We start from the raw sequence: 14629 nt of genomic DNA, 5'->3' as shown, positions 1-14629 counted from the left end.
TTTACATTAGTATCTTTATTATTAGAATTCACACCATCAAAATACAAAATCAAATCCCACCCAGATTATGTGAGTTGGGGGAAAATATATGAACCAAAATATCTAAGTATAAATCTACATTGTGGTTATATGACTATACAAGAATCATTCCAGCTCTTTGGAAAATAGGCATGGATGATGTTTGATAATAAAGTGTCATACTATCCACATGAGTATGGGAATATTCAGGGTTCATTTTATATTTATAAAGTCTGTAGATTAAAGGAGAGATTTCAGGGCTGTAAAAAAATTCTCACAGTCCTTTAAAAATCAGGAACTGAAAAACAATGAAAAAGAATAAACTCCTGGTACATACAGCAACGCTGACAAACTTCATTAACATATTGAGGGAAATAAAACCAGTGGCAAAAGAGAACATACTGTATAATTCCATGTATGTGACATTCAAGGTGGGCATAGATTGCGAAGGGGAGTAAGACAACCTTATGGGATTCTGGAAATGTTATGTATCTTAACAGGATGATGATTATATGGGTATGTACATCAATCTGCAGTTAAGCTTAGATATAATCAACGCTGCCACATTAATGCGCTTTACATACTTTACTATCTATATGTTCTCGATCAAGTAACAAATTGTTCCTCTGTAGACCATTAAGTAAATTTTGGTTAAATAGTAATAGAATATATAAATCTATGATCAAATATTGATAGAATTGAAGCTTCACGACAGAAGGAACCATATCTGTTTCACTTAGCACCAGATACCCAGAGCGTGGTGTATTCTACCTGGAACAGGCTAGCAGAAAGAAGGAAGGAAGGGTAGAAGAGAAGGAAATTATTTTAACTGTTTTCCGGTTTATGTATTATAATTAATGCTGACATCCACTTCATGCATTTGGTTGTTCCCTTAATTTAGTAAAGGAGTTGCCTTTGAGCAGGGTTGCCCCATAGAATATTTCCCATTTCCTACATAGAATGGCTGAGATGAGGAAAAGGAAAACATTCTCGGCACTTGCTTATGTCTTATGAATAGGAAGAACTGCAGGGAGAAAAGAGCCAACCAGGACCACAAGCTCCAGGACCAGAGGGCAGAGGAAGACCTTGTGATTTAAAGGAGGTGCTGACAGGAGTACCTGGAAGGAAAGACTTCATGCTTGATACCTGGGCTAAGACACCAAATAATGGGAAACTACCCATGATTGGGCACTGTGACTGGATGAAATCTGCTTCTCAGAACAAACCACTCACTGGAGAAGAGTTTAACTGAGCCATTCGACCAGATGAAAGGGACGAGATGGAGGGATACCACACACTGGGGAATGAGGGCACGTGAGAAAAGGCTAAGAAATCTCTCTTCCTTGTCCTTGGGTAGTGGCAGCAAGTATTACTACCTTGTCTGAAATAGAGTATTATTTCCCATAGTACATGGAGACGGTTTTAGTCTTTGAACAGCTGGTATAAGCATATCTTTTTATAAGGAATAACTTGCTTGTGAACATGGGCTTTCGTTGGTACATTTTGGCTAAAAGGCAAAACCCAGGTTTCTGCCCAAGAAGAAGCAACTCTGTAAAACAGTAAGAGAATTGGAGTTGAATGGAGGCTTTTGGGAGAAGCGTCAAGATGAACCCCTTAAACTGGTGTTGAATATAGAAGGGATATGGGGAGAAGTAAAATGTTGATGGAATTTTGTTAAGGTTTTAGCTGAATGATTTATATTAGAAACCTCTTCACCATTTCCTCTTTACAATCTTTGGTAAAATTTATGTTCTTTAAAGCATACTTTCTTTGTGGGAAAATGAGTATGAACGCTGAGTTTTACTTTGATGTTAGTACTAATTAAAACTATCTTACCATTTGGACTGATATAACAGAATACCCTAACCTGAGTGGCTTATAAACAGCAATTTATTTCTCACAGTTCACGAGGCTGGCAAGTCGAAGATGAAGGTGCCAGCCGATTCGGGTCTGGTGAGGGCTCTTCCTGGTTCACAGAAGGCTGTCGTCCAGTATCCTCACATGGTGGAAGAGGAAAGGGTGCTTTCTGGGATCTCTTTTATAACACTAAATCCATTCATGAGGGATCCACCCTCATGACCTAATCACCTGCCAAAGACCCCATCTCCGAATACCATCACATTGGGAGTTACATTTCAACATATGAATTTTGGGAGGACACAAACATTCGGCTATAACAGAAACCCAGACTACATGCAGAGATGGCCTATATCAAGTTAGCTTCCATTTAGTCACTCTGGGTCTGCCATGTTCTTTCCTAAGAGTCCCTGGGTGGGGCAGGCCCCATGGTTGAGTGGTTAAGTTCACTTGTCCCGCTATGGCAGCCCAGGGTGTAGCCAGTTCGGATCCTGGGTGCAGACATGGCACCGCTCATCAGGCCATGCTGAGATGGCATTCCACATAGCACAACTAGAAGGACCTGCAACTAGAATATACAACTATGTACTGGGGGGCTTTGGGGAGGAGAAGAAAAAAAAAAGATTGGCAACAGGTGTTAGCTCAGGTGCCAATCTTTAAAAAAAGAAAGAAAGAAAGAAAGAAAGAAAGAAAGAAAGAAAGGAAGGAAGGAAGGAAGGAAGGAAGGAAGGAAGGAAGGAAGGAAGGAAGGAAGGAAGGAAGGAAGGAAGGAAGAAAGAAAGAAAGAAAGAAAGAAAGAAAGAGTCCCTGGGGAAGGAAGAGCACCAAGAGGATAAAGGAAAAGGGCAGACTGGGAATGCTGCAAATCTGATAGGGCAGACATCAGGGAGCTCTTGGCCTGCTGGCCAGTCCTTCTTGTCCAGAACTGAAGATGGCCATGTAGTCTAGGAAGCTTTCCTGCTTCATGGTAATATAGATGGCATATGCATGAAGCTGCCCAGCAGGAAGTAAGAAGTGAAGAGTTTCTTCCCAGGGTCCCTTATGGAATGTTGAGGATAAACCATAGCTTTCAAGCCAGACTGCCTAAATCCTGGTTCCTCTCTGGTTTTATTCTTTGCTAGTCTTTATCCTTTATTAAAGACCTTTTTTTTTCCTCCAACTGTTCCAGTGTGGTCTCAGCTGGACTAGTTCAAGGGAAGAAGGAAGAGATCATGTGACAGGGTTGGGCCAGGGAGATGATGGGGCGAAAGCACCTCCCTGTGGCTGAGTGGCAGGAAAGCAAGAAACGTTAGCTTCTGGGTCTACCTTAAGGAAGAGAGAAATGCAAGAAAATGATTTGTGGGAAGTGTAAGCTTTGGATTTTTATTATCATTAATGTAAGTGGCATTTTCCTTAGACCACCGTCTCTTTAGCAGCACAGCCTCACAGACCATGAGGTCTGAAGTGCATGGGTTCAAGATAGATCGTCACTGAAGTTTTTACAGTCATGAATGTATTTTAGCATGAACACTATCATATGCCATTATTTTTTGTTATGTTGTTAAAGCCGTCAGATATACGTTAGAGGGATTTTTTTTTGTCTGAGTGTTATGACAGGAAAATAATACTTAAATGAATATACAAACCAAATCATCTCTACTGGCATTGTTAATCTAGAAGAAAGTATTGCATAGACAACAGCAAGAGTGAAGACACTTAGTCTATACTTTCAAAAGGGACTTGATCATTTTTCACTGGCAGAATATCTCACCAAGTTAGTGTAAATTATGCTATTTAATAAAAGATAGCAACAATGAAGTTAACTGGTTTTTTTCTCTTCAGTATTTGCTTTAAGAAAAAAAATCCCGGAATTTGTAGGGATTTCCGATGCCAGGAAATCATGAAATGTAAGAGTATATTTAGCAATCAGGGTGACTTAGCTCAGGGTAATTGGCATATGTATAATTATAATTTGCATTCCAGTTATTTAAACTGAGATATCCTTGATCAGGTTGAACATACTGTGAGTAGAAGATCTCTTTTTCCAAGAAATAAGATGGAGAGAGTCTTTGGAGAATGACCTCACTGAATTGGTAAGTTAGCTTTCTCCGGATTTTGGTGATTTCCCCAGTTCTTCCATAATTCCTCAGTGCTCTGGCCATTTTCTGGTAAGTCATCGTCTTCCGGTTGCCTTTTCTTTTTCCCCAAAGTTGGGCAAGTTTTTCTTTGTTTTTTGATATGAACTGAAAGATGCCTCTGTTTTTATCTACCCACTGAATACAAGATGCCATCTCAGGATTATACAAGGATTCATGAAGATATTCAAACAGTCGGAGCTTCTTCCTGCCTAAAATGGAGAAAAACAATGTCATAGCCCATCATGGCTGTATGCAAAGAACATCTTCAGGAAGAGTTTGTTGAATGACTACAGAATTAAAAGCTACATTGAGACTGGTTTTCCTCCCACTCACCCCCTTAGGAATGCATTTATGGCATCCTTTTATGGGACTTGAAAGTCAAAGGTCTATTTGATCTATTGGAAAAGGGAAGCACGGAGCCTTACCCATGTCTCCCATTTGTCACGTAGTCTTTCTTCACGGACCTTAACTACTAGTTGTATGTCATATGCTAAACTTTCTACAGAACAACAAAACTGAGCCAAATGGACTGCAAAGTTCAGTGGTTTTAAAGAGAAGCTTCAAGAGCCATTTCCAGAAGGGAAGTCATTTGAAGGGACTTTATTCAAATGAGTTAAGTCAAATGAGGCAAGAAATGTGAATGCATTTTGTAAAATGCAAAATAGTATGCAAACATTATGAGAAATCAAGATCAGAGACTTTGGTAAAAATGCTAATTCTGGGTCTGCATAATTATTTGAAAACTAAAGAACAGAAAAAACTGGAGTGGAAAATGCCAAAATATCTTCATGACGCTTTGATATTATTTATGAGCAATGACAATGGGCCTTGTGATATTTTTCATTGCCGTGAAATAAAATGGTAATTCCAGAGTTTTTATCTCTTTAGGAACACAGCCCTTTACATTTCAGAATAACTAGACAGGAAACTTTGGGAGGATTTGTTGTAGTGGCCTGTTTGTTCAGTTGATTGAATTTCTTTGGTCTCACAGAGAACAAAGGTGACAGCCCATTTTGTGACTTCTGAATTGGTTGGTAAATATCACACCCCACCAGATCTGTCAGTAGCTAAAAAATCCACGGCCAAATTCCATTTTCCCCTTGAGAAAGTAGAGTATTGGATTCCCAAACTGCTTTAAACACTCTCTGGGGAGTAATACTCTTGCATCAGTCATCATTCATCCAAAATCCTCAAAGGTTTTTACAAAGATTATCTTTTGTGTTATATTATCTTGAGTTTATGAATTGAGAAATGAAAGGGACTTACCAAAAAACACATCATGAATTAAAGTCACAGCCTTCAACAAATTCTCTGCCTCTCATCTAGTGGTCAAATCAATTACAATGGATTCTCATCTTTTTAAATTCGTTTTCAATTTTGAAAACAATGTTTACCTTTTTATTTTTATTTTTTTTGAGGAACATTAGCCCTGAGCGAACTGCTGCCAATGCCCCTCTTTTTGCTGAGAAGGACTGGCCTTGAGCTAACATCCGTGCCCATCTTCCTCTACTTTATATGTGGGACGCCTACCACTGCATGGTGTGCCAAGCAGTGCCATGTCCCCACCCGGGATCTGAACCGTCGAACCCCGGGCCACTGAGAAGCGCAACGTGCGAACTTAACCGCTGCACCACCGGGCCGGCCCCCTACCTTTTTAATTTTTAAAAAATAAAAGTGTTATGTGCTCATGGTAAAAGATTCAAACAGAAGCACGAAGTGAAAGTAAAATTCCAGTTTATCTTACATATTTCTAGAAAATACTTTTTTCTTTTTTACATATATAAATTTATGCATATCCTTTAAAAATTACAAACGGCATCACACTACTTTGCACTTTTTTCAGTAAATATCTTTAAATTAAGTCATAGAATACAGAGATTAGTTATAGATAAAAGAAATACCAAACTGTTGACAGTGGTTACTTCTGGGGCATAGTGTGTGAAGAAAAACGAACAATTTTACTTATTCTTTACATACTTCTAAATCATTTCAACTTTTTTTTTTTTCTTGAGGAAGATTAGCCCTGAGCTAACATCTGTCACCAATCCTCCTCTTTTTGCTGAGGAAGACTGGCTCTGAGCTAACATCCGTGACCATCTTCCTCTGCTTTATACATGGGATGCCTGCCACAGCATGGCTTGTCAACTGGTGAAATGTCTGCACCCGGGATCTGAACCAGCGAACCCCGGGCCGCCAAAGTGGAACGTGTGAACTTAACGGCTGCGCCACTGGGCGGCCCCTCATTTGAACTTTTTAAGATTTTATTTATTTTTTTCCTTTTTCTCCCCAAAGCCCCTTGGTACATAGTTGTATATTTTTAGTTGTGGGTCCTTCTAGTTGTGGAATGTGGGACGCCGCCTCAGCGTGGCTTGATGAGCAGTGTCATGTCCGCGTCCAGGATTCGAACCAACGAAACACTGGGCTGCCTGCAGCGGAGCGCGGGAACTTAACCACTCAGCCACGGGGCCGGCCCCCTTTTTTTTTTCTTTTGAGGAAGATTAGTCCTGAGCTAACTACTGCCAATCCTCCTCTTTTTGCTGAGGAAGACTGACCCTGAACTAACATCCATGCCCATCTTCCTCTACCTTATACGTGGGACGCCTACCACAGCATGGCTTTTGCCAAGCGGTGCCATGTCCATACACGGGATCCAAACTGGCGAACCCTGGGCCGCTGAGAAGCGGAACGTGCCGCTGCACCACTAGGCCAGCCTCATTTGAACTTTTAATAATGAGCACTATTACTTTTGAATAATGGAATTAAAAAGGATTCATGCAAAAAAAGTGAATATACTTTTAGAATTCTTTCTGTATCAATATATAAGGTATGCCTTCATGTCTTTTAACAACTATATATGTTCCATTTTATACATGTACTATTTTTCTCCCAATAATGAATGCCCAAAATTATTTTGAAATTTCATTCTGTTTCAAATGTATCCCTATTTCAGGCAGAATATGAAGCTCTAAAAACAGAAAATGGGGGCTGACCCGGTGGTGCAGTGGTTAAGTTTGCATCTTCCTCTTCAGGGCCCAGGGTTCACCGGTTCGGATCCCGGGTGTGGACATGGCACCGCTTGGCACACCATGCTGTGGTAGGCATCCCACATATAAAGTGGAGGAAGATGGGCACGGATGTCAGCTCAGGGCCAGTCTTCCTCAGCACAAAGAGGAGGATTGGCAGCAGATGTTAGCTCAGGGCTAATCTTCCTCAAAAAAACCCACAAAACCCCAAAACAGAAAATGGTAGATAAAATGTCTGCTAATAGCAAAGCTCCACAACACAAAACATCAATGAAAAGATACAGGTATCACACCCTGGAGTGAGTTAGTAGTTAGTTATAAAAAAAAGGTAACAAGCTAAACATCTGGACAGAGGAGAAGTATTATTCTCCCTATGTTAAATCACTACTACAGTTCAATATTCAATACCAATACTCAGTGATACAGTAGACTTATTTTATCTGTGCGATTACATATTTTATTCCTTGCTGGATTAGAACATTACTTTTTTATGATTCCAGGATACAGTATACTGTTTTCTAGGAACAAAACTTGTTTTCCCAAAAAACATTCACTTAAAATAACTTTACATAACTATGATAAAGTATCATTTAAAAAATTGCACTCTGAAAATGGGATGCGTCATATATATCTCTGTACCTTATACACAAACAAATATGGTAGTTGAGTTCCATTCTTTTACTATCACAAACAACATTGGAAAGAACATCGTAATACACTTATATGTACACACATACATACACGCACATATGCACGCATCCATGGTATCTCAAGAAATTATTACAGTGCCAGGCTATGAGCATAATGCTTTACATGGTTTTTCTCGTTTAATTTTTACGGCAATCTTAGAATGTCCATACAATTATTATTTGTTTTTTGAATAAGGAAACTGTGGTACAGAAGGTTAAGTGATTTGCCCAGGCTCACACAATTAACCCAGAGTTCACACTCAATCCTGAATTATATAGTCCCTAAGAATCAAAAGATATGAACACTTAAAATTTTGATAGTTATCACCAAATTGCCTCACAAAACTTTGTACCAATTTACACTCCCTCCAATAGTGCATGAGAGTATGTGTGGCCCATAGCTTAGCCATCAGAGGCTACTCTCCCGCTTAAACACTTTTTCCCATCTGTTAGGTAAGGCCATCATCATCTTTAATTTATGAAATCAAGATTTCAAATTTATGAAATATCGAATTATTATGGAAATTTTTTTCAGAAAACTTAACAGAGAAGATGATTTCTATCCTGAAGTCTTCACAATTCGAATAAGATTGCTAAAATAACTTACAGAAAAGTTCCCCCTTCTATACCTAAAACGTGTATACACCATTCTTGAATACAGATTTATTTGGGCAAAGTGACACTTTGCAGCTTCAGAACATCTCTATGAAGCAATGAGAAGGCTCCCCCAAGATGAACAGCTTGAAATGGTTCCATCTGTCAGAGTTAAATTATCCTCAATCACGGTAAGAGAATATTTTGCAAATACAATTCCAAACTCAGATATAAAATCCACCTAAAACTGCTTTGAGGAAGAGCTGGTTCTTTTACCTATACAAAGAGTGATGGATCAATCCACATACCTTTTCCTCCCTTTTGCTGGAGAACAGCAGGTTGTACTAGCTGGTTTTCAGGGATGTTCTGCAGAGATTGATGAATATTTCCTTCAAAATAGAGGTCTGCAGCACTGTTCTATATAAATAACGAAGCAGGATGTTAAGTGGGGCTTTCCATGTGACCTCCTAGTTGGTAGCTAAAGTCAAAAGCTAAGGGCAAAAGAAGTGCTAAGCATCTCCCAAATTCTAGAAAGCACTACCCTCAACTGCAGCCAGATATATCCCAGCCGAGAACTAGCATCAAACCCATATAAAAAGAGGACCAAGAGATGGAGGGTAATCTTTGGCTGTGTGAGGAGTTCCATATCCTCTCTTCCCTATGAGAAAGGAGAGGGGGGTGCTTCCTTCCTTCTCCCTAAAAATGCCCAGTGAGAAAGAAAGATCCAAAAGAATCATTGGTAGAAATTGAGGTGCCAGCAAAAAGGGAAGATGGGTTTCCATTCCTGAGTTGGATGACCATCTGGGAAAGAAGAGATAAGAAGAGAAAGATGGCAGCCAAGGGAGGGCAGAGCCAAGAGAGGGGACAGGAGGAAGCAACCTGAGCTCCTACCATTACCTACCTACAGCAAGGATATGGGGATCTCTATGGGTTAATTAGACACAGTGGAAGGGACTGGACTTGTGTCATCTTACTACACCTCATAAAAGAGGGCTATCAAGCAGGCAAAATGTTGTCCCATGTATGCTACGGGGTGGGAGTTGAAGTGGAAGTAAGGTTGCCAGATTTAGCGACTAAAAATATCGGGCATCCTGTATTTTACCTGGCAACCCTAAGTGGAAGCAAAAGAGGTTAAGCTTGAACCAAAACTCCCGCTTCAAAGAAATGCCTTGTGGAGAGGCCCTGACAGAACAATTTACAGGGTCAGGAAAAGGACATTTGACATCGCATGATTAAAGGTAATGACTAAAGAAAAAGAAAGACCATTTCATATTTATACCCCACTACATTAAGACTGATGATAAAATGGAAACATTAAAAAAAAATTGGGGGTGGGGTGCGGCCCGTTGGCTGAGTGGTTAAGTTCACGTGCTCCAATTCTGCAGCCGAGGGTTCAGATCCTGGGCACGGACATGGCACCACTCATTAGGCCATGTTGAGGTGGCATCCCACATGCCACAACTAGAAGGACCTACAACTAAAATATACAACTATGTACTGGAGGGATTTGGGGATAAAAAAGCAGGAAAAAAGAAAAAAGAAAAAAAGAAAAAGAAAACAACGTAGGGGCTGGCCTGTGGTAGAGTGGTTAAGTTTGTGTACTCTGCTTTGGTGGCCCAGGGTTCAAAGGTTCAGATCCTGGGCATGGACCTACACACTGCTCATCAAGCCATGCTGTGGCAGCACCCCACATAGAAGAACTAGAATAACCTACAACTAGGATATACAACTATGCATTGGGGCTTGGGGAGAAAAAAAATAAAGAGGCAGATTGGCAACAGATGGTAGCTCAGGGCCAATCTTCCTCACCAAAGAAAACAATGTAAAAGAATGCATGAATGGAGAGATAGGTGGTGGGGACACTTTCCTTTGCAGGAGGCTACTAAAATATAAATGAATTGGTCCAATACATGTAGCTGACTCTGAGCTCTGGAGGGAAAACAGAGCAGATTAATACAAAATTGTAGGTAAAGCCAGTACAGAAGTTTGGGCCTTTGCCCTATAGGTGTTAGGGGAACAATAACTTTGCTGCAATTTTCCAGAAGGACTAAGGAGAAGTGGTGTGAGAACCCTAAAAACACCTCCTCTTTACAGAAGTCATTCAAACCAGTCTGTAGCTGGAAGAAGAGTAATGATGGAGGGCAGTTTCCTTCTTGATGGCATTGCTGATGATCACCCGCCTTGCCTGTCAGATTCATACCACTGGTGACCCTGAGTAAGCATGCTCACAGTCAGGGCTGTCTTTAAGCTGGGTTTCTGCTAGCATACACCAAGTGGAATGCTGGTGTACATGTGAAATTTGCCTGTTCCTGAGGGAAGGTCTCCTGGTACATGTACTCACTATTACTGTTCTCCAGTTATAGACAGGTTCCTCTACCGGCAGCACAGCACAGCAGCTGGAATTCCCTCTGACATGACAGTGGTTGATGAAGGCCAGGTAATTTTTGTAATCTAATTTAAAAACAAGAGGAAGAAACTGAAAAAGTCAATGTTTATATTTGTGTGTGTGTGTGCTTATATATATTTATATCTGCAATTGCTCCTCCCCGTGTTCTCTTCTCATGCTCTCTTCTCACTCCGCATTTCCCTATGGTGTTTATTGCATTATGCTGGTATTACGGAAACTCTTTTATATATTACAGCAACTCCGGGGAGGCTGGGATCTCCTGATTTCTTTTACCTTGCAACTGCCCCCCACACCTATTTTCAGTAGGAAAATATCTGGATCTCACCTAGACTACCATTCTACAGTCTGTAGGGAAATGGGTGAGGAAGAAGAATATTTATTGTTCCATGTAGAATATCTCTTGGATGGGAGGAAGGTCTGTAAAATAAATTATAATAATTGAAAAGCCATTTCTGAACAGTTAAAATTATCTATTAGATAAATATCAATCTGATATGCTTAATAGCAAATAATTATATGGATTCGTATTTCCGTGTGGAATGTCATTCTCTACATTCTCTGAATTTTTACATGTGATACTTTAAATTTATTTATGCTGGGTAACCCTGCATGCTTTTTGCCTTCATTAGAATCAATTCTAGATGTTTTGGGCAAAGATGGTCTTCTCTGTTCTGGTCATTATTCTTACATGTTTATGTGACCAACAAGCCATCTGATGTACCAGAGGAAGAAGGGGACTGACATCTTTACCTGGGGGGTACTGAAGATCTCCAGTTGAATGTTGCCTCAGTACCTCAAAAGCATCCTCAAATGCTTGTCCCAGCTTGTCTTGTTCAACACAAGCCTGTTAGAACAATGGCAGAACTCTGGAGTTATGAAATTACCAATTGAACTTAATTTTTCTGATATAAAGAAGGGTTTCCTAATCATGGCACTATTGACATTTTTAGGTTGGCTCAGTCTCTGTTGGGGGGCTGTCCTGTGCATTGTAGGATACTTAGTAGCTTCCCCGGCCTCTATCCATGAGATGCTAGTAGCACTCTCACAGTTGTGACGATCAAAAATGTCTCAGACATTGCCAAATATACCCTGGGGGACAAAACCAACCCTGGTTGAGATCCATTGCCACGTAATATAGTATTTAGAGAGCAGTATACATTCTATAGTATAGTATTGAACATTCTTGCAAAATTTTAGCAAGTAGTTGTATAGTTGGAGACTGATCTGGAAAAAGGATCAAGGAAATATCTTTAATCAAACAGAATCTGAATTGTTACTTAAAAATGAAATGCTCTTAATTTCCAAAGCGTGTCTCCAAGACCTAAAATTGAACTGTTTTGCAAACCATTTCATACCCTTATTAATATGATCCGTATATTTTATTTTCAAAATGGAGGAAGAGTAAAGATTTTGAAATGCCAACTTACCATGCTTCATTAATAAATTGACAGTTCTGAAAAAGATTAATGTTTTAAAAACAAAATTAAATAGTGTCTCTATTTAACTTGCCTCTGAATTAAAATATCTTACTCAAAAATTATTTTCAGAAAATATAAAAACCAAAAGCACCACCTGAATTTTCTTGGGCAAAGGCAAATTTTCTTTCTTAAAAAGTTTATTTTTGCTTTTCTCTCATTACAACACTTTTAAAAGTTAAAATGGAGTTAATTACCTAAACTGCTTAATCTATGGAACTAACACAGGAGTATATTTAAGTATTTCAAAATGTTTTTAGTATTGAAGTATTTTAAAATTCTGAAAAACAAAATCTTTTTTACCTCAGCATAGCTCTCTATTTATAACAGTGATTTCTTTTTTTTAGCTTTTCAGGTGTCAAAGAGCCTTCTGAGAATCCGATGAAAGATATGCTTTTTCCCTCCCGAAATGTAGATTTACGTTACAAATAAAATGTACCGTATTAAACCCATCTGTGGAGTTTCTAAAAGCTTGCGTTAAGAACCCTGGTCTAAGGGCCGGCCCTGTGGCCGAGTTGTTAAGTTCGTGCTCTCTGCTTTGGCGGCCCAGGGTTTCATCAGTTCAGATCCTGGGCGCAGACATGGCACCGCTGAGGCGGCATCCCACATGCCACAACTAGAAGGACCCACAACTAAAAATACACAACTATGTACCAGGGGGCTTTGGGAGAAAAAGGAAAAATAAACTTTTTTTAAAAAAGAACATTAAAAAGAAAAGAACCCTGGTCTATAGTTTTTTACATTATCTACTTTTTTTAAATCTCTGTAAGTAATTTAGATTTTGTTTTAAATAAACAATTATCACACAGACCCACACCAAATGTTTTTTAACTGTTTTATAGAACTACACACAAAAAAACCCCAAATCGACATAAGAAAGAGCCTGTGATGGGTCCAACATTGCTTATCATTTCATTTAACACACCAAGCAACTCTGTTTATATGAGTTTTGAACATTTATCCTGCAAACACAATGAGCTTACTCCTTAATATTTAACACGGCATAATACAATGAGATAATATAATCTAATGTTATTATTATATATATCCATAATACATCAATATAACATGTCAGACATCGAAATTCTAGTTTGCTCTTCGAAATCACTATATCACATCAGTTAAAAGAGAATATGAAAAGAAAAACCCATTAAAAAAAGGTAACTATGTGAGGTAATGGATATGTTAACTAATCTTATTGTGGTAATCATTTTGCAATATATGTATGTCAAGTCATCATGTCCACACCTTAAACTTACACAAATTATATGCCAATTATATCTCAATAAAGCTGGAAAATAACTAAAAAAAAATACAGTTTCCCATGTAGGAGATGTTGAACAATTTAGCAACAACTTAAAAAAAAATCCATAAATTACTGGTTTATAGTCCCTAATGAATATTATCAGTATACATATTTTTTAAATAGCCATGTCAATGACTTTCAATCAATTATGCCTTGACTCATAGGCACCAAAACAAATACATGAGTGTTGTACTTTGGATTAAATACTTAAATGAGGCTATTTTCTTTATCTAAAATACCCCACAAAACTACCACAACTCTCAAAAGTAGCAAACCCAAAGGGGTAAAAAAAGCTTGAAAACATTATTGATCACTTCAATTCCTTAATATTTCTTGTATCGGAATAAGCAGTTAATGAGAAACACTCATTAGGCCAAAGGAGAAAGTTAACAGTTATTATAAGGTATTTTGAAAAACATATGCTAAACACTTACCAGGAAGACACTTCAACCCTTTGCAAAGATGTTTCATTAATATCAGAATCGTTAGGACAGAACTGTCAAGAACTCACTGGCAGAGTTGCATTAAATAGCTGTTTTTAAGGAAGTGCTACAAAAGGGGATTTTTTTTAAAAGATACAGTGCCTTCATAATTTCTATTTCATGAAAGAGACAGTAGACACCAGGGGCTATTATTTTGAAGAGGTACAGAACAGTTTGTATCCTATGGGCCAAAAGCATTAGAAGAAACCCATGAAACCCCCACCCAGCATAACTTGCAACTCCTCTGTTCTGCACAGCCCCACTGGAAACCTCTGACCTGCACAACTCGTGTCCATTCTACTTTTTTTACTCCTATTACTTCTTGCTTGATTCAGGACCCTATATTGCCTTTCTTGCCTGGACTATTAACAGCCTTCACTCTCGCCTCCCCAGATTGGTCTCTTTCCTCCCAAACCTTACTTTACTCATACTGCCGTTCACCCATCACCTTACTTAGAGGTCTTAAAGGTTTAGGCTGTTGCTCTGGCATTCCAGGTTCTTCATTCCAGCCTTATTTCTCACCATTCCTTTAAGAGGAGGAAACCAAATCCATGCTACAATCTTCTCTCCACACCTGGATCCAGTAGAGGCTCCGAAACAGTTAGAAGAGACTTATGGGTGGTGATCTAATTGGACATGCTTGAAGCTGCTGCACTTGCAG

The 14629-nt window shown here is 39.0% G+C and overlaps 1 protein-coding gene across 1 annotated transcript; it reads right to left on the bottom strand.

Annotated features, from left to right (window-relative positions):
• Positions 1 to 1460: 1460 nt before the first annotated feature.
• SPIC (Spi-C transcription factor) lies at positions 1461 to 14167 on the bottom strand. The gene is made up of 6 exons (XM_014835079.3): positions 13921 to 14167; positions 12133 to 12158; positions 11456 to 11549; positions 10640 to 10749; positions 8607 to 8715; positions 1461 to 4201 (listed from the first exon to the last, which is right to left on the bottom strand). The coding sequence occupies exons 2-6, from the start codon at positions 12133 to 12135 to the stop codon at positions 3774 to 3776; spliced, it is 744 nt and encodes a 247-aa protein (XP_014690565.1). The 5' UTR covers positions 12136 to 12158; positions 13921 to 14167; the 3' UTR covers positions 1461 to 3773.
• Between the last annotated feature and the right edge of the window lie 462 nt (positions 14168 to 14629).

The sequence above is a fragment of the Equus asinus genome, chromosome 4, assembly GCF_041296235.1.
Source record: "Equus asinus isolate D_3611 breed Donkey chromosome 4, EquAss-T2T_v2, whole genome shotgun sequence".
NCBI lineage: Eukaryota > Metazoa > Chordata > Mammalia > Perissodactyla > Equidae > Equus > Equus asinus.
This window is presented reverse-complemented; position numbering and strand designations above follow the sequence as displayed.